This window comes from Ailuropoda melanoleuca, chromosome 16, assembly GCF_002007445.2.
Source record: "Ailuropoda melanoleuca isolate Jingjing chromosome 16, ASM200744v2, whole genome shotgun sequence".
NCBI lineage: Eukaryota > Metazoa > Chordata > Mammalia > Carnivora > Ursidae > Ailuropoda > Ailuropoda melanoleuca.
In genome coordinates, this window is record NC_048233.1 from 14,211,408 (window position 1) to 14,232,858 (window position 21,451).

The following is a 21,451-nucleotide window of genomic DNA, read 5'->3' on the forward strand; positions in this document are numbered from 1 at the left end:
AACCTAGGAAACACTACTATTCGTAGAGGGTGTAGGTTTGGAGTTTTGAAGCAATACTCTTAGTCAACATACACACATGCACACGCATCAAGTAACAGTGGAGATTTGAAAATTATCTAATTTAATCAAACGGCTAGCCCAGTATCTTTAAAATTCAGTTTTGTTTCCATCTTTATTGATACATCTTTGTAGAAAAATACATCAAGATTAAAATAAACTTAATATTTCTTGGATTGCTTTCTTTATGTTTGCATTTGCTCCTTAATAAAACAAAACCCTTTCACGGTCATAAAATTACGGTAAATTTTGGGTCATTCAAACCACGTGTTAGAAATGAACATATCAACAGTGTGAATTGTATTGGCACTCGATACATGGTGCATAGGACTTACAATAAACTTGACTGAACAGCCAGACCAAGGAGTTGGGGAGACTCTGATGAATATTCTATATGGGGTCAAATAAGAGAGAAGTGTTTACTTACTAACTATGGCAATGCAGTATTGCATAAATAAGAGATAATTTTTAAAAGTCTTGTTTCATAATACCTTAAATAAAACACATTTACCAAAGCTCATGTTTTCTCATGATGGCTGGTTTGAGAATTTCTTAATTTGTACTGAACAAAACCTTCTTTTTACTGAATCTGAAACAATGACCTGAAAAAACTATACGTAAAGTTTCCACTTTAACATCACAGCTGTTTATGCCAATTATTCATCCAAAATAGCACCATCGTAATGTAATTTTGAATAATCAATTATGGGATCAAAAATAATTGGCAACAATAAATGATAGAGGTCCCTTGCATTTATAAAGAAGCATCATAGACTTTAACAATATTTATTGACCTAGAAGTCTCCAGCAATAATTAATCATGAATTATTCATAGCAGATAAAGGATCTTGAGTTATCTGATGGGATCCAGTCCTACCCAATCTGCCCTCACAAAATGTTTGAAGCCTTTTGGCATTTTGCCCTGTGTAGGAGCCTGATTCTTCCAGTTATTTGGTTCACAAGAACATCTTGTATTTCAGTGAAGAAAAACAACACTCTCCTATTGTGATAAATAATGGAGGAAATCTCTGCAATCCAATATTTTTAACACATAACATCATTTAAAAATTTTGACTTGACTATATATTTTCCTTAATGTTGACATGCTAGGACTTTCACGTCTTTAAAAAGCTTCTGAGTTTTGCTTTTGGAGCTCTTCCAGGTCGATTTATTAATGTATCCTCCCTTCCCACTGAGGATTTTTAACACACTTCACATTTTTCACATATTCAATGTTAGGCTCTTCTGTCCTTCTTTATAATTTCCATCTTCCTCCCTTAGCACCTCCTTCACATACTTCTGGGCCTCAAAAGCCAAATAAGAGGCTCTAGCATGAAATCATAGACAGGATTTGGAATAGAAATGTTATTTTTAAGGTGGAGTTGAATAAAAATCTAATACAAGGGCCATAAGATCTCTTAGTAATGGAATCACAGTCTTCTCTGTTCTAGTTCCTCGTTTTTCTCTAGTAATGGATCAAGTGAAGTGAAGTACTTTTCACAGATACTCATTAATCCAAATGAGTGTTCCTAAGTCATGAGCAAGAAAGACAAGGGGGGAGGGGAAGAAACCACTTGGTGGGTATTTCTAGTCTTGTGCTTGACATTGGGTTGGAAAATTTCAGAGTTTGGTGGGTAAAAGGACAGAGAGTGAAGGCAATCTGCTTGGGTTTGAATTTAACTCTGCCAGAATCCAGTTGCTACCTGTATGGCCCCGTGCAAATTATTTACTCTTTGGGACCTCAAGCTCCTCGTCTGTAAAAGAGGGATAGTAATAGGGCTAAATTTATAGAGTAGCTGTGATGATTATTTGGATTCACATGTGTCGTGTCCTACAAGAGTGGTTGGCTTATAATCTTTGCTATAAGCATTAGCTAGTTATTATGATTGCTGACTATTACTAGACTTCATTTGGTCCGGGTGCACAACAGGCCCCATATAAGATGACTGTTGCCATTTGCATTTTACAGAAGAGGAAACTGGGGCTCCCCAAAGGTAAGTAAGTTGACCACACACGCAGTGAGTAAATGAACTCTTGGGCTCCAAGCCTGTGCTCCTACACTGAAGGGAATGAAGACTGCTGAGCTAGCTCTGGGCACCTTTCAAAGGACCTTTCCTGGGACTGAATCAGCATAACTCCAAAAGCTCTTCTCCTTTTCTAACTATTATTCAGTTCCTATCTCTTTCTTTTTTCACTTTGTTGTCCTTTTCCCCCTCTAATTCCTAACATTAATGACATATGTGACTTGGTATGAGGGAAACATCATAATTTTGAAAGATAATAACAGAGAGGGAAGTCGTTCTGTTCCTCACCATAAAAGTCCCATCAAACTTATAGGATTTTAGTGTCACTGCCTCCCCTCAAGGTCTCTGCAAGTATTTTCCACTGATTTCTCTTCCTTTCCTCAATTCCTCTAGCATTTACGGCCTGAACTAAACTGCTAGGACATCTTATGTATGATCTAAATTGCTAAATTGCACACACCTCAATGTATAAATTTCTGAAAATAAGTACGTTATCTGATTTCACCTTTTGAAAACTCATGAAGAGCTCCATCCTCTCTCAAAGGCTCTCCTTCTGTATTCCTCCCCATTTGTCTTTCCAAATGGGCTCTGAGGCTAAATTGAGTCAAAAATCAATCACTCTAAGATCTGTAGTTAAGCGGTATATATGCCATGCAACTGGCATTGTGTCCATGTTAATTTCCTGGTTTTGATAATGCATTGTGGTTATGTAAAATGTTATCACCGGGAAGAGCTAGGTGATGGGTACACAAGAACTCTCTGTACTGTTTTGCAACTCTGACAATTTTTTAAAAAACATTTTAAGATAAAAAAAATTGTAAAAGTCAATCATCCTGCTGGAACACAAACTCTTACTAGCTGATATCTAATTGTAAGTCATACATTTCCAACAAAACACTGAGGTCCCTAGAGACAAAGGCATTGATGTAGTTCTCTGGACTTCCCCCACAAATATTGACATTATTGATGGGAGGATGGAGAAAGTGGAAGAGTTGGGAACATAGGTGGAATCTCATAAGCATTTGTAAATTGATGAGTGGGAGACTTAAGAAATCACGGGTTAAATTTTGAGACTGAAGGACTCAAATGCATGGTTGCTATGCTCCTGTTTTCACCTCTTTTGGAACACTGTAGAGAAATTAAATAAATATAAAATATCTGAATGGAAAAATGTCCAGACATTGGAACAGATAACCATTACTCATACTACCACGCGTGGTTGAGTCTTCCTTTAAAACCTCTAACTCAACGTGTGTTGCCAAATGACTAGGAAGCTGGCTCGGTCGTTAGATTCAGTTGTAATTTATGGGGCTCATAATGCACAAAAAAGTCAAATCGTTTTCAGACAAATAAATAGGCACGATTTTTTTATCTTTTTTTTTTCATTTCTGGCTTTGCCTCTTAAATTACTGCCTAATGGCATAAAACAAAAGAGAACTTTTAGAAAAACTTTTAAAAACCAGGAAATGCATCATTGAGAAAACGATGTTATCTTTCTACCCCAAACAGTGGAAACTTATGAACTTCTGTCAATACTACAGTTCTACACACCACCGCGTAACTTTTATAAATGGCGCCGTCAAAGAGCAATTGGAGAAATCATTTTTCCAAATCACTGTTCCAAAAGAAAAACTACCTTACTCTAATTTGGTTCTGCATTTGCCTTAACTTGACGGGGGGTAGAGCTTGGTGTCAATGAAAAGTTCAGGGTTATGGGTTCAATTCCTATGTGGTCTGCTTAGCTTCTCTCAGTGGAAAGTTCAGTACCATGGTCTTAGGCTGTATGTTTAATTCCCAGACACTTAACACTACAGCTCCACCAACCCTTACCATTGCCCAACATCTCACCTCAAAACCAAAGCTCAGCATATCACAGTTATGAGGCATATGCTTTTTTTTTAAAATAAAACTTACCGTACTATGAGAGTGAAAAATTCTAATTGTAAAGAACCTCAGAAAAACCTCATATTTGCTTTGCCCCATAGAGTATTTTTGGCTCACTTAATCCACTCCCACTCGGATGTTGGCCTCACGAGGGCAGACAGCCCATCTGTTTTATTTACCACCGTATCACCAGGACTCATGGCGTGGCTGGCACTCGCTGTTTCTGACAGGCAGCTGGAGAAGAGCTCTATGCGGTCTCAAGGCTGAAAACACCTATTTCAAATGGAGATGAAGTACTCAGCAAACTCAACACAATGGCTCCCCAAATGGGGTCCCCACATAGCAGCATCATCATCATCTGGGAACTTGTGAGAAATACGAATTCTCTGACTCTACTACAAGCCTACTGAACTGGAGCCCCTGGGGATGGGGTCCTGATACCTGTATTTGAACAAGCCCTCCATGTGATTCTGAGTGCCAGCTACTGGGATCACCCAATGAAGAAAATCTCTTCCCAAGCTCAGCTGGGATTTGCAGCGGCAGTTCCAAATCACATAAATTCAGCCATTTTAGTACAGACGTGTACATACAAATCCTGGATGAGTGCCCGAAAAGCAACTTTCTTTTTTTAAGATTTATTTATTTATTTATTTAAGAGAGAGAGCACACGTTCACGTTCCAGTTAGGCAAAGGGAGAGGGAGAGCAAGAGAATCTCAAGCAGACGCCCCACGAAGCGTGGAGCCCATGTAGGGCTCAATGTCAAGACCCTGAGATCATGATCTGAGCTGAAATCAAGAGTTGGATGCTTAACCAACTTAGTCACCCAGGCGCCCCTGAAAAACGACTTTCCGTAGAGAATAGGTACTTGGACCAATAAAAGGTGATCGTGGTTCTGCACTTTATATAGCGATACATCTTGGATCCTAAGATAAGAATGTGAGACAGAAACAAAAAATGCTAAATATAATATTAAACAAGGGATTATAACTGTAAGGCATCCTCCCCGATCACCCTTTCTAGGGCAAATCTAAATAGAATTGACTTAATGAACATGGAAGTAATGGGATATGCTGGTAATGTCCCCACACTTAGAGCCAAAGACCTTTGTTTTTCTTTACCGGCTGTAAATTACCCAAAAAACTCACTGGGATTCTTAATCATTTCAATGAGCTAAATAATACTAAAGTGGAAAATTCTATGATTGAGTAAGAGCATCAGGGCCCATAATCTTCCAAAACCAACATATTTCTAGATGACAGAAAATAAAGAAAGATGATACATATCCTAGATCCAAAAGTCTCCAGATAGCCCAGAAGAATAGACGAAATCTACCAGAAGAGTATTTAAGAGGATGAAAATAAACTTCTACACCTGGATTAAACATATAGAAACTATAGGTTTGGGAAGATATGACATAGCAACACCATATATTAAAAAACAAAATAAAACAAACAAACAAAATACAACGAAAAAAACTAGCTTCATTCGCAGTCTCTCCATGAGCCAACATTGCATCCACTGTCACCCTGAAAGCAACAATGACCTCAGGATGTCTTAGCAAAAGCAGGGTATGTTCACAGATTCACAGTGGTGCTCTAATCTGGTCTGGGTGTCCCACTTCCGAAATGTCCACATTCACTTCCAGGGCCCCCATTTTACGGAGTGCACAGATCAAGTAAGACAGCCAGGATGGTGCCGTGACAAGAAACCACACTCTCCATGGGGCAAATGAAGTAACTATGAGTAACTAGACTGTGGAAGAGAAAACCCAGCATGGGTCCAGGCTTGCTAGCTGTTTAAACGTGTAAAGGGCTGTCGTAAGGAAGAGGGGTTTAAAATGTCCCGTGCAAGTCTGAGGGTAAGCTTAAGGTCAACAAGTAGAAGCTAACGAACTACCTTTGGTTCCAAAGGTAAAGGAACAGACAGGAAGAGCTGTTGTGATAGTTTTATGTGCCAATTTGGCTGGGCGAACGCAGTGCCCAGTTATTTAATCAAACATTACCGTAGGAGTAACCGGGAAGGTATTTTGTAGATGTGGTTGACATCGACAGGCAGTTGACCTGAAGCAAAGGAGATTAGCTTTGATAATGTGGGTGGGCCTCATCCAATTACCGGAAGGCCTGAGTGCAAAAACTGAGGTTTCCAGAGGGAAAGAAATTCTGCTGCAAGGTTGCAACATTAACCCCTGCCTGATTTTCCAGCCTGCCAGCTTGCTTTACAGATTTCAGTCTTGCCGGCATAAATAAACAAATTGTGTATGTCTGTGTCCTTGTCCTATTGGTTCTGATTCTCTGGAACACTGACTGACAGTCCAAGGATAGAATGTCTACATCCAGTCATACTGAGTTCCTGTCTCTGGAGATATTCAAGTGCAGGTAAGGAAACTACTTTGGTTATAATGAGGAGACCATTATAATATATGCCTTTTAATAAAATTATAAAGCATGCATAGACCACACTGAGTCTAACTCAATGTGCTCATTTTATTGACAATCCAGCCTGCATTGAATACTGTGTGAGGGTCAGGGGGTATGATGATGGGTAGAAATATTTACTCTTCTCCCTTTTTGGAATGTACGAGAATCCCGTGCAACCACTCTAGAACACAAGGTGATGCTCGACAGATACCTGTTGAGTGGATAACTGAATGAATGAGTAAAAATACATTTTCAGATCATAGGGAAATATATAGATACATATATTTATATATCATTTGAGAAACCTTTTTTCCAAAAATATTTTCATGTCTTACACTTGATTTTTTTTTTTAAAGATTTTATTTATTTATTTGACAGAGACAGCCAGTGAGAGAGGGGACACAAGCAGGGGGAGTGGGAGAGGAAGAAGCAGGCTTCCAGCGGAGGAGCCTGATGTGGGGCTCAATTCCCATAACGCTGGGATCACGCCCTGAGCCGAAGGCAGACGCTTAATGACTACGCTACCCAGGCGCCCCTTACGCTTGATTTTTTAATGCTAAGATTTGATAAAAAAAAATTCTACAACATGTCATGCTTCCTTCTCCAATAAGGCAGAAGTCTGAATTATTTTCCTAAGCTCTCCTCCCATCTTGACCGCTTACATACTGCTCCAAAAAAAAACCCCAACTCACTGTTTATTCATTTCACATATGTGAAAGGGCCAACTTCTAAGGCACAGAAGCCTGCTACCTCTGAATAGTCTGTAATGCTATGTCCTCGGTGGAGGACACTAACAGCCAACTGCTGGACTGAGCCTGTTTGTCTGGCCTCCCGCAACGAAGAGGTAGCGAACTCACCATACGGCTTGTCCAAACGCAAATGTTAAGGAACATAGAGGAAGAACTACCTGGACTTTGAAAACAAGAGCATCATAGCAGAAAGACCAAATTCATATCACACTTGTAATTGCTCAAAGTACCTTCAAAGCCTATCCTATCTGTATCGCTACATACATACACACATACACACATACATTAAGAAGCAAGCCAGCCAGCCAAGGTATATGTCATTTGACAGATGAATAAAAAGAGAGATGAACAGGATAAAACTAAAGTTTTAACCGCAGTCCTTTCAGTTAGTACAGTTGAGTGCTTTTTAAAAAAATAAATTAATTAATAGTTAGATCCTATTGATAGGACATAGTGTAAAACATTCTTTTAATAACAATGAGAAATTTGGGGCGCCTGGATGGCACAGTTGGGTAAGCGTCCGACTCTTGNTGTAATTGCTCAAAGTACCTTCAAAGCCTATCCTACCTGTATTGCTACATACATACACACATACATACATACATACATACACACATACACACATACACACATACATAAATAAGAAGCAAGCCAGCCAGCCAAGGTATATGTCATTTGACAGATGAATAAAAAGCGAGATGAACAGGATAAAACTAAAGTTTTAACCGCAGTCCTTTCAGTTAGTACAGTTGAGTGCTTTTTTAAAAATAAATAAATAAATAGTTAGATCCTATTGATAGGACATAGTGTGAAACATTCTTTTAATAACAATGAGAAATTTGGGGCGCCTGGATGGCACAGTTGGGTAAGCGTCCGACTCTTGGTTTCGGCTCAGGTCATGATCTCAGGGTTGTGGGGTCATGATCTCAGTGTCCTGAGATCAAGCCCCACGTCCGGCTCTGTGTTCAGTGGGGAGTCTGCTGGAGATTCCCTCCCTCTCCCCTCCCACTCCTGTGCGCGCACGCTTGCTCACTCTCTCGCTGTCTCTCAAATAAAAACATAAATCTTTACAAAAACACAAAGCAATGAGAAATTTATCTTTTAGTAGAGGATGATTCATCAGTTTTCCTACACTTGATCCAATGCCGTAAGAAATGAAATACTACATTGTAGGGGAACTTTCCTACATATACAGGTTGCTGAGAATCTCACAGGTGGCTCTATTGACAGGCAACACACCCAGGAGTCCCAGGGGCTTTGCTTTGCATTAGTTATTTATTAATTACTGGAAATTTCTTATAAAAACAAAACTCATCAGGTTTTACAAGGTTCATATCCTAAAATCCTAATGACCACCTCATTTCCTATGAGAAGGTGTTCAAAAGAATGTGGAAAAGAATGGGGTGATACGAAATGAAAACATGTAGTAGCAAACTTGCAAGAGTCATAAACTAGGATTCTAGACTTGGCCATGCCCCAAGAAGCTAGGTGATCTATGTAACGACCGCTCTCTCATAGGTTATGTATGGGAACTTTACATATTTGCTTACTCTGTGCTGAAATTACCTTTTCAGACTGTGTTCCCTTTATAACGTAACTGCTTTCATTTTTAATGGGATGGAAGAAATTATGGCTGTTTTTCTGAAACCACATCAATTTTCAAAGGCAGCTGTAGCAACAGAGATGCGTTTGCACTGGAATTTTGGCTCCAAGGACAGTACCACTTTGAAAATTTGGCTGATTTCCCCAAACCCCTAAGTTGGAGAAATACCAGGAATAAAAAGGGGAATTACATGGATGATTTACAATTTTCTTCACTCCCTTTCCTTAAAGTTAGCCCTTGTCAGTTGCCAAGAAAACAAGTTGAAATCAAAATGGAACCAAGTGACGACTGACAATTAACTGCAGGAAACTATTTCAATGAATAAATTAGCCATAAGTTAAAAATAAAGGGCACTCCAATTTTAAGAACATATTCCAATAGAAAGAAGTAGGACAGAGGTATGTCCTTTTGGCTTTCAAAACCAGGTCTTGATTTTGTTTTGTTTTGTTTTCTAGTATTGTTTCCTCCCTAACTATATTTTCCTTAAGAAAAGTCTAAAAATTGGTCATTGCCAACCCACAAAATGTTTAACTACCCACCAATTAACAACTGACTTTGATTTTAATTTTTCCTTTCCTTTTCATTTTTTCTTTTTCTTTCCTTTTTCTGAGCCCTCACCATTCCCCATCTTTGCTTTTCTTTCTGGGCATACAATAAAAGTCAGCGTGACTTACAGCTTGTGCCGACGTATGACGTATGACGTATGCCTTTTCCACATATCCATAAGTCTACGTCTGCAATTTAAAAATACCCTTTTGTTCCTCTTGGAGGGGAAGAAACAAATGTAAATCAACTCAGCTAGGCTGTTTGTCTCTTTTTGCTTTGCTATCTTTGCAGGTAAAAGAAAGTATATATGCTTGAAAGCCACAGGTAACCATATCATTACTATTTGTGACAGGAAAAGAGCTAGTTTTCTAGCCCCATCCAAACTTGTCTTGATGCCAACTTCCTCCCATTGGCCCAGTCCTTTAAAAAACAATCATTCCTCTAAACACCAAGTATACCAATGGACCTCATTTCTGGTAATCCTTCAAATTCAACAACCACCGAGGAAATGCACATACCCACACACACACACACACACATAAACACACACATATACACATTTGTGTCCAGGAGCTGTGAAAGTTCCACACCCACCTGAAACACAATCTGTCCCTCTTCTTACCCAGACAACTGTTTAAAGAAAATTCAGGTTATATAATTTTAAAACAAGAATGACCAAGAACTTGAAGAGCTGACTGAGAATGTAAGTAGGTAAAAATGTGGTACGGGACGGTTGTCAGGGCTCGCTCACATTCATATGACACGCCCAGCTGAGGCCATTTCCTATACTTGTGGTTTTTAAACTGGACCTGGAGCCTACATGTTACTGAAGTCACAGACCAACTTGCTATCTCTTCCCAGTGAGTCCATTTTAGTCACTATCTGGTTGGGGGTATCATTTTTATATTCAAACATAGATATATTAATTTTGCATAATAATGCAACATTAAATTTTGCATATATTTTATGGAATTGATAAAGCATGCAACATAATTACATGATCGTAATGATCGTACATACTCCAAATCTCCCAGATCTCTCTCTTCTTCTTTTAGAAGTCCTTTGGAAACAATGTTCAAGAAGGAGAATATTACACCAGTAAGTTTCTATGAAGGAAACAAACTGGCATATAGCTACATATAGGGAAAAAGTTCTAAAATACAAAGGTGGGGGGGGTGCCTGGGTGGCTCAGTCAGTTGAACGAGCGACTCTTGGTTTCTGCTCAGGTCATGATCACAGGGTGTGGGTCCGAGCTCTGTGTCGGCCTCCACAGGCAGTGGGGAGTCTGCTTGAGATTCTCTCCATCTCCCTCTTCCCCTTCCCTCATGGACTCTCCCTCTCTCTCTCAAATAAATAATTTTTAAAATACAATGAAATACAAAGGTTGGTTTTATAGCATAAGGAGACTGGCCTACCCAAGGAGCTATTGATATTGTTGTTTTCATTTCCTGTATGTGAAATCTTATGAACATACCCCAGCCATAAAGCACACATATATATTAAAGCAGTATTTGGTACTTACTGGAAGAGTCATATTTAAAATTAGAATTGTCCCTGTCCCACTAAAAAATAAAAAGAAAAAAGCTTTTCAAACCTTTTTTTATAATTGAGAGAGTGAGAAAGGGAGAAAAGCAAACCAGAACAAAGAAACAAGGAAAAGAAGGGAAACATAAATCACTTCTCTTTGTGCCCAGGAAAAATATATCACAAGTTCCTTTGTGTTTAGCCCCTGGTTTATAGCCCAGCAATCTGAATTTATGAACTTAAGCCTTCACGGGTGAGCGCACCAATTGGCTTCTGAATTAGTGGATAGCATTACTCAATTAACTTTGAGACTAGCCCTTTCAAGAAATATATTTAGCTATGGCGCACAACATTTCAATTCTAAAACGAGAATGTCAATTGCGAAACTAAATTTAAAATTTCAGTGGTTTTTCTCTCAGCTCCTCCCACACTTACTACAAATTTGAATAATACGAAGCCAGGAAGCATTTAAATAAATGGGGTGTGCATTCTAGGTTTTATTGCAGGTGGTACTGCTTTAATCCCCTGGAGCCTGTCAAATTATAGGCTGACGCCCACAAGTAAGGAAATCTATGTCCCGCTTGCCATGTTCTTACTGCTCTACCCTCAGCTGGTGAGGGAAATGTTTACCCTGCTGGGGCAAGAGAAGATGGGGGGACGGGCTGGGCCACTGAGACTCTGCCGTCTGCAGTATCCCCCACAGCGCTCACCATGCCGAGCCAGCAAGCAAGCTCCCCTGAAGACAGAACTGCAGGGTAACATTAGGCAGAAAGGGAGAGAACCCTCCCAACACAAAAGAGCATGTGACCACGGAGACATAGATACATGCACACATCACACATCACATGTTCTCTCAGTGCTCCTTTATAAATAACACATTATTAAATTCTGCCTGTGCTAACACTTCTATGGTCCACCTGTCAACCAAAAAGTTCTGGTTAATGTTAAATTCTGTTTTAAACATAGAGGGCTTGTCTATTACCTGGGCTTAAGAAGCTGTCTACCACATACCAGAAACACTTTCAAATTTAAGGGTGATGATTTATTGCTGACACAAACGTATTTCTGGCCATTTTTCCAAGATATGACCCGCAAGAAGTATTGTTATGATCACCAGTAGTCAAACTGCAACTGACATTAGCCAGACTTCGGATTCAAAAGAAAGACAGAGAAAGGTGTGTGTGTGTGTGTGTGTGCACGCACACGCACTCCTGTGTATGCGTTTAGGGTATGCAGAGTAGCATATAGAATTTTTATCTTATAATCTTTCTGATTTTAATGAAAACCCAAATACTCACTTTAATGTAAATCATTGAGTGTATGTTTCACTAGAAAACTTACAAATTAAAATGAGCATTCCTGAAAAAGCTATCAGTTAATACTGGAGTCCTTACTATGTGTCAGGTGCTGTTCTAAAAGATTTACATCTAATAGCTCATTCAATCCTAACGATGACTCTTTGAGATAGGCACTATTATATCCTTTTTTTAAAAAAAGAATTTATTCGTTTATTTATTTATCTTAAAGAGGGCGCTCACGCGTGAGTATCGGGAGAAGCAGAGGGAGAGGGAAAAGCAGACTCTGCGATGAGCGTGGAGCCTGATGGGGGCTCGATCCCACAATCCTGAGATCGTGACCTGAGCCAAAATCAAGAGTTGGAAGCTTCACCGACTGAGCCACCCGTGCACCCCTATATCCTTTTTATAGTTGAGGGACTGGAGAAGTTAAATAACTTGCCAATGTTGGCATGTTCACGCCACCAATAAAGTGTAGAACAGGAAGTTAGACCCAAGAGTGAGACCCCAGATCTCCCGCCCTCGACTCCAGGCTACACGGCTCTCTATTAGCAAGTGGACAGCAGGGTCTTGCTCACTCCCAATTCTAAGCTGCTAGTGAGTGTGGGGAAAAGTAGATGGTACGGATAAGACTAGAGGCCTCTGAAACAGTGCAGTCAGACACATGTCGCTTCTACCTTTCCCAGATCTCAAGCTGCCTCTCCCAGGAATGCTTCCCCTGCTGGGTGTCTGGAGAGAAACCGATTGTTGAGCCCATGGGAAGATCATGACCTTTTGTGGGGAAGCATTTGAGAAAACGAGGAGCTGCAGTGACATTCTAGCAGGTATAACTTCTTACAGATTTAAAAAAAGAAAAACAAAAGTGACTTATGAGATGGACAGGGACTATTGGATGGAGAAGTGAGCATGTGATATAATAACTAGGCAGAGATATCATATATCCGTATTAATAAAAGAATAAACACGAGTTTGACATTGCTACAGTCGGGTTTCAAAGCTGATGGATACGAAGTACTCTGTGCTTGTTTTCACTGAACTATGAGAAAATGCCTCAGAATTGTCTCCCATGCAACAGTCAAACCGGTACTACCTTTAAATACGAGGTGTGGTGACCAGGTCTCAGGGAGACAGACTAATGTCGAAATAGGAAAACACTGCGTATCGATGACAGACAAAAAGACAATTGTTTAAGGCGTGTAATCTATCGTTGTCCTTTTCACCTACACGAAAATAAATACAAGTGGTACAATGTATATGAGGTGGGTCGAGAAACCAGGCCAAAGAACATGCATCAGGAATCCTAAAACTTTACGGTTAGAAAGGACCTTAATGAACAAGTCCAACTTCGGCATTTTACATAAAATAAAACCAAGGTCAGCGGAATTTGGATTGTGCGTGCAGGTATACCTTCAGCTCTGGGTGTGAGGAATCGCCCCTAGAGAGAATGTATGGAGTGAGAAGACACGAGGTGGGTATGTAGGACCTGGGAGCCCTGGGTCTTGAGAGGCGGGCCGATGAAGAGCCCCCCACCCCATGACAGCAGCTGGTGAGGGGCAATGGAGAGGTAGCAAGAGAGCCAAGAAGTATGAGGTCATGCGAGCCTGGGAGGGAAGGAAGTTTAGGAAAGAGAAGAGGTTGTGTTGAATGTTAAAAAGAGTCCTGAGAAGATCAGAACCCGGAAATGTTCATTAGATTTGTTGGTTACTGATCCACGGTGACCTGAGCAAAAGCAGGTTCAGGTGCATGATTACAGTGGAAGATTGTCATGTTTTAAGCAGCGAATGAGAGGGAAAAACAGTTAAGACAGTAAGGGCAGAGCCCACATTCCATAAGCTTGGCAAAAAAAGAAAAAGATGGTGCAGTGGTCAAAGAAATGCTTAAGGGAAAACAGCTGGAAGAGAACGAGAGGAATAATTGAAGCAGTCATCGAAACAACTTAAGGAAAGACGAAAGAAACGGGCAGAGCTCAGGCTGATAGATGAGCCTTGAAAAGACGATGTACAGAGCTTGCTCTGAGACAGCAGAGATGGGAAAGGGGTGGCTATAATACAACTAGGTAGTTCTCTCATCCAGATTTTAATTTTTATGCTTAACTTTTCCAACTATGTGGAGTTTACTTTGGTAAATGATCAAAGTTCTAAATAGTCCCTTCTTTGACTGCCTATGGCAAGGTTTGAATGAATGAGTAATAAACAGGGAGCCCTAGGCGGAGACCCTCCACTCACGAAGGACTCAGACAAGCTATTGCTGGCAGCACAGCCTCCCACACACTCCCTTCCCTTCATCCTCCACTCCCTGCAGCTAGCTTCCTCATTCTCCAGATCTTCCACCAGCTATGGAAATTAGGTTCTCACGCCATCGGGAAACACTGAGGAGATTGATGGGGAGGAGTTCAACTATCTTCAATCTTGTGAAGGCTGGCAGTTTTTAAGCCTTGCCAACTATCTATTTTCTTTGCTTGGTTTCTGCCAGAGGCAAGAGCGAGCAGTAAGAAGGAAGGGAGACGGCAGAAAAGAGCACTCAGAAAATGAAAAGAAAAAGAGAGAGAGAGAGAGAGAGAGAGAAAGACTTAGAATAGAAAAGAATTACTGAACTTAAACCAGAGAGCCGGTTAGGAGAGGTTGGTCACAGAATTAAAAGCTACTCATGTGTGTTTATTTAAGATTATGTGAATTACCTATTATAGTGGATGACCCAAATGGGTTTCCTTCTACAAACAGGCCCCAGTGGATATCTGTTTGAGTCCTTTCCTGTGAACCAACAGCTCTGTGTGCAAAGTCAATTATGGTTCTTTCCTCCAGGAAGAGATTGAGACAACGTGGTCTGAAAAGTGATGTCGCCCTTCGATTTCAGCAACATCTACTTCAGCGTTATTCTTTGATTATAAAGTGTGAGATACATTTTCCAAAATTGGATTAGATACATTTTCATGCCCACTGTTTCCCCCTTAACCTTAAAGGTCTGCAAGACTTTTCTTAGGTGAGGAATAAAAAAAAAAAAAATCCTCTGATTTACTAGTGTGAGCCACAATGCGATCATTTAAATTCACTCCAGAGGCACTGGCAATAGCTGTCTTGCTTGAGCTCATGCATTCAACATTTTCCCCAGTCCCCCCCAGTTTTAGAAGTGTTGGGTAATAATACTATTCTGTTTCTTGAAAGAATATATTCATTCAACAGGCATTTATTAAGCACCCAACACAAGCTTGACACTGGGCTGGCTGCTGCAATATCAAGATGAAAGAGATATAAAATTGGCCCCTTGGGATCTTGTAAAGAGGAAAAAGAGAAAAAAAATTTTTTTTTTCATTTCCACAATCTGATTTCTTTGGAGTTTTGTTTTATACCCTTCCTCAGAACACCAAGACCTATGATATATCCACTGCCTTGTGTATTATCAGCAGAGCTGCCTCATCATCAATAAGCCAAAAAGGACATAAAACTGGTTATGCAAAAGGAAAGTTCTAGATACAGGCAAAGAGACTTCATCTAAAAGAGCAACACATAAGACTATGAGAAATGCCAACCACCCTTCTGTCTAATCCCAGGAGGCAGTATCAAAGACACACACACAAACACACACAACAACAACAACTACAACAAAAAACTTACCAGACTTGCCCACACCTGCTCTCCCAAAGATTGCTAGTTTGACCTCTGCACTTTTAGCCATGCTGGGTGTTAGTAGATAATTCACTGCCGTGCACACTGAAGAGCTGAGAAAATCTTTTTGGTTCCAGCCTTGGGATTCACCATATCATTGTAAATTTGCAACCCTTGAACAAAAGAGATTTGGGGATTCATAAGTGACTGGAGAAAGGAATTAGTGTTATTAAGCACCTCTCCCTGCCCTCCACCATTCACTTTATCACCATCTTTCATTTTGGTCTCCATCACAATCCTGGGTAGGGTTATAGTAATTTACTGCAAACTAGTCAACTAATAAGTGATAGATTCATGACCTGAACTTAGATCTCTTTGGTTCTAAAACATACGCATTTTCATACCCAATAGCATTATCTAAGACCTTTTTTATGAAGGTATTGCTTTTGGGTCACTAATGGATAACAAATACTTGAAGTATGTGAATATGTGTATTTACCATGTGTTTATAAATACCCAATACACAACACACATGATGGGGAGAGTCACATTTGGAAGTCTTTATTTTCCTGAGGGCTGAATAATATACATTCATCCTAGTCCATCCTACTCTAATGACTGGATTTGCACTTCAAGGTTAAATTTAGCTCAGTTCACACTAGATTACATAACTGAGTCACATAACAGGTATTCATGTTCCAGGAATTGATATTTAATATCTAGTTTATAATTTTATATTTTTCTGGGCACAATGTCCCTGGTACACAAATGATAAATGCCATGCCTCGACTTCTGATTCCTTTTCTATGTCAACCTTGATACTTAACACTGCCCTAACACTTAGGAAACAACATTACATACGATCTAAGCACATTTGATACAGGTGTGAGCTTTAGGAACGACACCTAGGTTCTTAGTACCACGAATCTGTAAAGTTGGAAAGAACCTTAGGGTCAGCCAAAGGAATCCTCCAGCCATGGCCAGAATCCTTCCTTAAGCTCAGACAACCATCTTGCATCTGATTGGCCATTTTCAGATACCTGAGGTCAGTGCTGGTGAGTGGACATTACGTCAACTTTTCATTTACGTTCACTCAGAAGCCTTCAAGTAGCCTAGCAGCTATTAGGGCCCTTGGTCCCATCCTAGGCTACTACTTCCTAGGAAAATGAGACCTGGCATCTTCCCTTGTTCTTCATGAGCTGTATGGGTTTGTTCGTTTTGTCTTGTTTTGTTTTTGACTCTTGCCTTCTCTCTTCACCACACGGAGCCCTCTTTGCTGGCACTTGCCATTTAATCACTAAAAACATGGCGTCCACTGAATTCACTACTTGAGATGCGACCTGACAAACTGACCCACCAAAGTCCGCCGAGATTCTCCCTGTTCTTTAGCTGCGCTGTGGCTGTACCGCCGCTCACAGCAAGACTCAAGGCTCTCGCAGGAACTGCAGACTCCCTCGTTCTGAACTTCTGCAATCAGTGTTTTAAACCTAAATATAAGACTTCACTCTCATCCTTGTTAAACTTAATCACTTCAGTGATTCATTCATTTCATCCTTTTTTTTTTTCAGTCTGCAGAGATATTTTTGCAACACAAATCTGTTATCTAAACGTGTAAAGTGCTCCTGCCAGCATTTTGTCATCTACAACTTTTCAAAGGAGCTTCTCAAGAGAAGGAAAACAGTAAAAATCCCTCTGAAAAAGGATTTCTACAAAGACATGAACATGTAATTGTTTTCTTCATCACGCATCACAGCCATCACAGTAACGAATTTTGTACTTGTTGATTTCAAAGGGCCAGAGCTTCCTCTGAAGGATAAAAAGCTCAACATTGACACTATTGTTTACCTCACCTCCAATAACAAAAAAAAAAAAAAAAATTTCTCTGTAATCATTAATAGTACGAAAACCAGAAGCTTTTACATCTGCAATTTGTCCAGGCCCCTGCTTTTGGCTCAAGATAAAAGAATTTCCTTATTTGTCATTTTATATGTGTTCATTAAGGAAAGGCCCTATGTTTAAAGTTCCGGGCTTCATTACAGGAGAATCACAGAAGCATAATATATTGAGATATATAACTACATAAATTCTAAATAAGAATGGCCAAGCATTTCTTTGAAACCTAGACCATGCAAGGGTCTGGAGCTTGTATAAACAACAATTTGTTATTTCATGCAAAATTGTTCATTCCCGTGCACATAAAACCTAAGTAATTATCTATCTTATTTATAGTTCATGAAAGTAGTCTTCAAATGTGATTTTTTAAAAAACATTTGTTAAGTCAAATATTTCATTAACTCCCAAATGGCCTCAGAGGTATAGGAATTTCACACAAGAAAGAGAAATCGTGTGGGTTAATTTTTTCACTTATAAAGATACAGCTGCTTATTGTCAACCTTATGTTTAGAAAAATCACTTAGAGGAAGACACAAACTGACATGCATCTTTCAACAGTTTGTTTTTCACATAAAAATGTGAAAAGTTACATTTGACAAAGACATAAAACAAAGATAAATGTGTAAATTGTTGTAATAAGTGACCTTATGCCAATTTCTGATGTTTAAAGTAATTTATAATCCAAGACTTTCCATAACATGGACCTAAAAACATTTGTTTTAATGTTATTGTACAGAAATATTCTGGCTGGGTCTAGAAGTTGCCATTTAATTATTATGTGGGCAGTGCTTTACTAGGACAAAAACTTCTGAGTTTCTATCACTCCTAAAACTAAAAATCAGTGATACCTAGATATTTAAGAGATTTAAGACATAGTCTTTCCCCCCCCCCAAACATAAAGGAACTAAAAGAAAGCTTAGAAAGAAGACAAAAAGAAGCTAGCCTCCAAATCCTATGTTATTACTAATACATTCATTCATTGATCATTCCACAATTATGCTAAGCACAAACAAAAGTGGCTACCTTCCAGGAGCTTACGATCTGTTAGACCTGTGACATTTAGGTCACCAGTAACCTTATTTTTTTTTTTTTTTACGTTTATTGAAAGAAAGGTTTCATTCATCATTCCCAAGACTACACTTATCAAAATCCCCTCTTTCCACTTCCTCCCTTGCGGGGGGGGGGGGGGGGGGGAGCATCTGTATAAGGTAACAGTTTTTCTAGCTTCTGTATTTATCATCAAAATAAAGCGCAGCTGTTTAGGCAAGGAAAGCATCTAGTCTGGTCATGGGAATGAAAGCCTCTTCTCTAGCTCTGAAATCAAGTTCTCCTCTTCTCCCCACCAGGAATGCTCCCTAATCTTGCAACGCAGCACCCACAGCAACGAGGTTAATTGTGCAAGAGCCCTGGTGATAGCTTTGCTCCAAAAGCAACAGGTATCCTAGAATGATCAACAAGCCCATCCTGGACTGCAGGTCATTTGCTCTCAACCTGGAGAGAAATGCAGCCTGAGTCAAAAGGGCATCCTCAGTCTCGGCTCTGGGAGGGCGCTGTCAAGCTCTGGGCGCCGCGCTCCCATCTCCCTCTCAGCAAACCCCGAAGCCGCCCTGGGAAGACCCGATGACCAGGACAACCGATCCAGAGGCCAAGCGTTCAGGGGGCTCTCAAGGGTCTGCAGGAAGTCGTCCCAAAAGAGCCACCTGGGCACGTGCGTGACACTCACCTGTTCACACTCTCCAGGCCCGGGAGAGCCGCGGTCCCCTGCAAGTTCGGAATCGGTCCCCCGGGACCGCGAAGCCCTCCCACGCTGCGCAGCCCAGCCTGCGGCTTGCGTTTCCGAGGCGCGGGGCCGCGATCGCACGTGGGAGCCGCCGCGGCAGCTGCAAGAGCTGACGGACCGGCGGGGGTCTCCGCGCTCGCACTCGCCGAGACTAGCGGCCGAGAGACTGCGGCAGGACGCGAGCTCAGCCCGGCCGGGGCCGCCGCTCCGCCGCCAGGACGCTGCAGTGCGGCGCGTTGGCGCCCCCTACTGGAGCCAGGGGCCGGTTCCTCCTGCGACGCCGCCTCCCCGCCCGGAGAGCGAGACACATCTGCTCTGTGCGTGCTGCGCCCGGGGCTGCCTTCCCTTTCCCCTGCTCAGTTCCTGGCCTCTAGGTTCTTGCAGAAGGACCTCTCTCCCTCTCTCCTTGGTTACAACTTTGCATGTGAAAGCATCGTTCCGTGGTGTTTTCCATTCCTTACTTCAAATGATGCTCACAACATTCCCTTGAGGTACATTTAATTCTCCCCATGTTACCCAACAGGAAATTGAAAGAGAAGATAAATAACTTGTCCAAGGCTAGTAAATGGTTGGAATGAAATCCGGGCCGGATTGGAAGCTGAGAGATGCTAGGAGCGATATAAATACTGAATTCAATTGAAATTTATAGCTATATATTTGACAAAGTTCCAAAAGCTTCGTCTTCTCCTTGCATGATCAGCCTTTGTAGTGTTTGAATAGAAGTCATACTCCATCATCCTCCAAACTCAACAAAGATGATTAACGTTGGTGCTGTGCTAGACCTGTTTTCATCTCTCATCTCGTTTGATAATTACACACTCCCTTGGGGTAAGCACTAGTATTATAATTATTAGCCTTTCACAAATGAGGTGAGTTTCAGAGAGGTTGAATGATTTCCCAAAGACTATGAAACTTCGGATCAAAGAAGCAGGAAACACATAGGCTCTTATTTCTTTCCTTCAAATTCGGGTTGTTCTTACCAAGATACGGGATGCCCCCCAGAAAACCACTGAACTATAGAGCAGACAGGGACCTAGCACTCAGCGAACAATCTGCAGTGGGTCCTTGATGGGAGGAATGTAACCATGGAGGCAGTTTCCAGGGCCAGTGCTGATAAAGCACAGTGCTTTATCCTCTAGGACTTTCCTTACCACTAATCTATTTCCTCCCCACAAGCCACACCTGGATAAGATGAGTCAATTTGGAGTCTTGTAGCCTCTTAGCTGTCATCGTGTTTGCGTGTATACTCATTTTTCTTTCTGTCTTCTCTGTTAAACCTGAACTTCCCAAATGTTGGGATCTATTGTATGTATCTCTGGATTTCCAGCCTCTATCATCGTGCCTGGCACAATATTCAAGAGACAAGGTGTTGAGTGAATGAAAAGAAAGAACAAGTTGTGACCAGATATGTTTGGTTCTCTTACACACAGAATTTGCAATGGAATAGTGAGTAAAAAGTTGAACGCATAATGGTCTGAAGATTGGGAAAGAAGGCTGAGAAAGAGATTTCATCATCTCATCATACAGGAAGTCTTTGAAGTCTGGGATGTGAAAAGAATTGTCTTGGTAGATTGTAAAGAATTTTATAGAAATCCAATTATATGGAATTTCGTGGCATTTCTGTTCAGGTCTTCCCTTATCAAGTTCTTTATTCCTGAATACACACACACACACACACACACACACACACACATATTTATGTAGACATATAATCTGTTTCTACAGACTTAAATTGAAATGCCCACTTTGCCACCCTTATCTAATTGGAGTTATTGAAAAGTCCCCCAGCCGGGACTTTTTTGAAGCAATTCTTGGGATCTTGTCTATGGAAACTGTTTCCCTCCATTTTCCCACTTAGTCAACATAGGCCAGCACTCCTCTGTCAACTAGGGAAGTTTTGCATCCATGTTTCCAGTTCTGGAATGTACTACACCAAGAGAGAAGAGGAACTAACTGGAGCCTGAACCCATTGTGTTGTATCTTCAGTACGTATCCTATAGTCAATGCAAGTGTTTCCTTTGTCTCAAAAGCAGCAAAACAGAACCATACCCCATTACCATGCCTGCTTCATGGCTC

At 40.7% G+C, this 21,451-nt stretch overlaps 1 protein-coding gene across 1 annotated transcript in view; it reads right to left on the reverse strand.

Annotated features, from left to right (window-relative positions):
• Window positions 1–19,587, reverse strand: part of RERG (RAS like estrogen regulated growth inhibitor) — a 116,961-nt gene extending 97,374 nt beyond the window's left edge. Inside the window, exons 1-2 of the mRNA XM_002928382.4 lie at window positions 19,319–19,587; window positions 15,712–15,875 (exon numbers count right to left, since the gene is read on the reverse strand). Of these exons, the coding sequence (XP_002928428.1) occupies window positions 15,712–15,772 (61 nt within the window). The 5' untranslated portion in view covers window positions 15,773–15,875; window positions 19,319–19,587. The remainder of the gene's footprint in view (window positions 1–15,711; window positions 15,876–19,318) is intronic.
• Window positions 19,588–21,451: the final 1,864 nt, after the last annotated feature.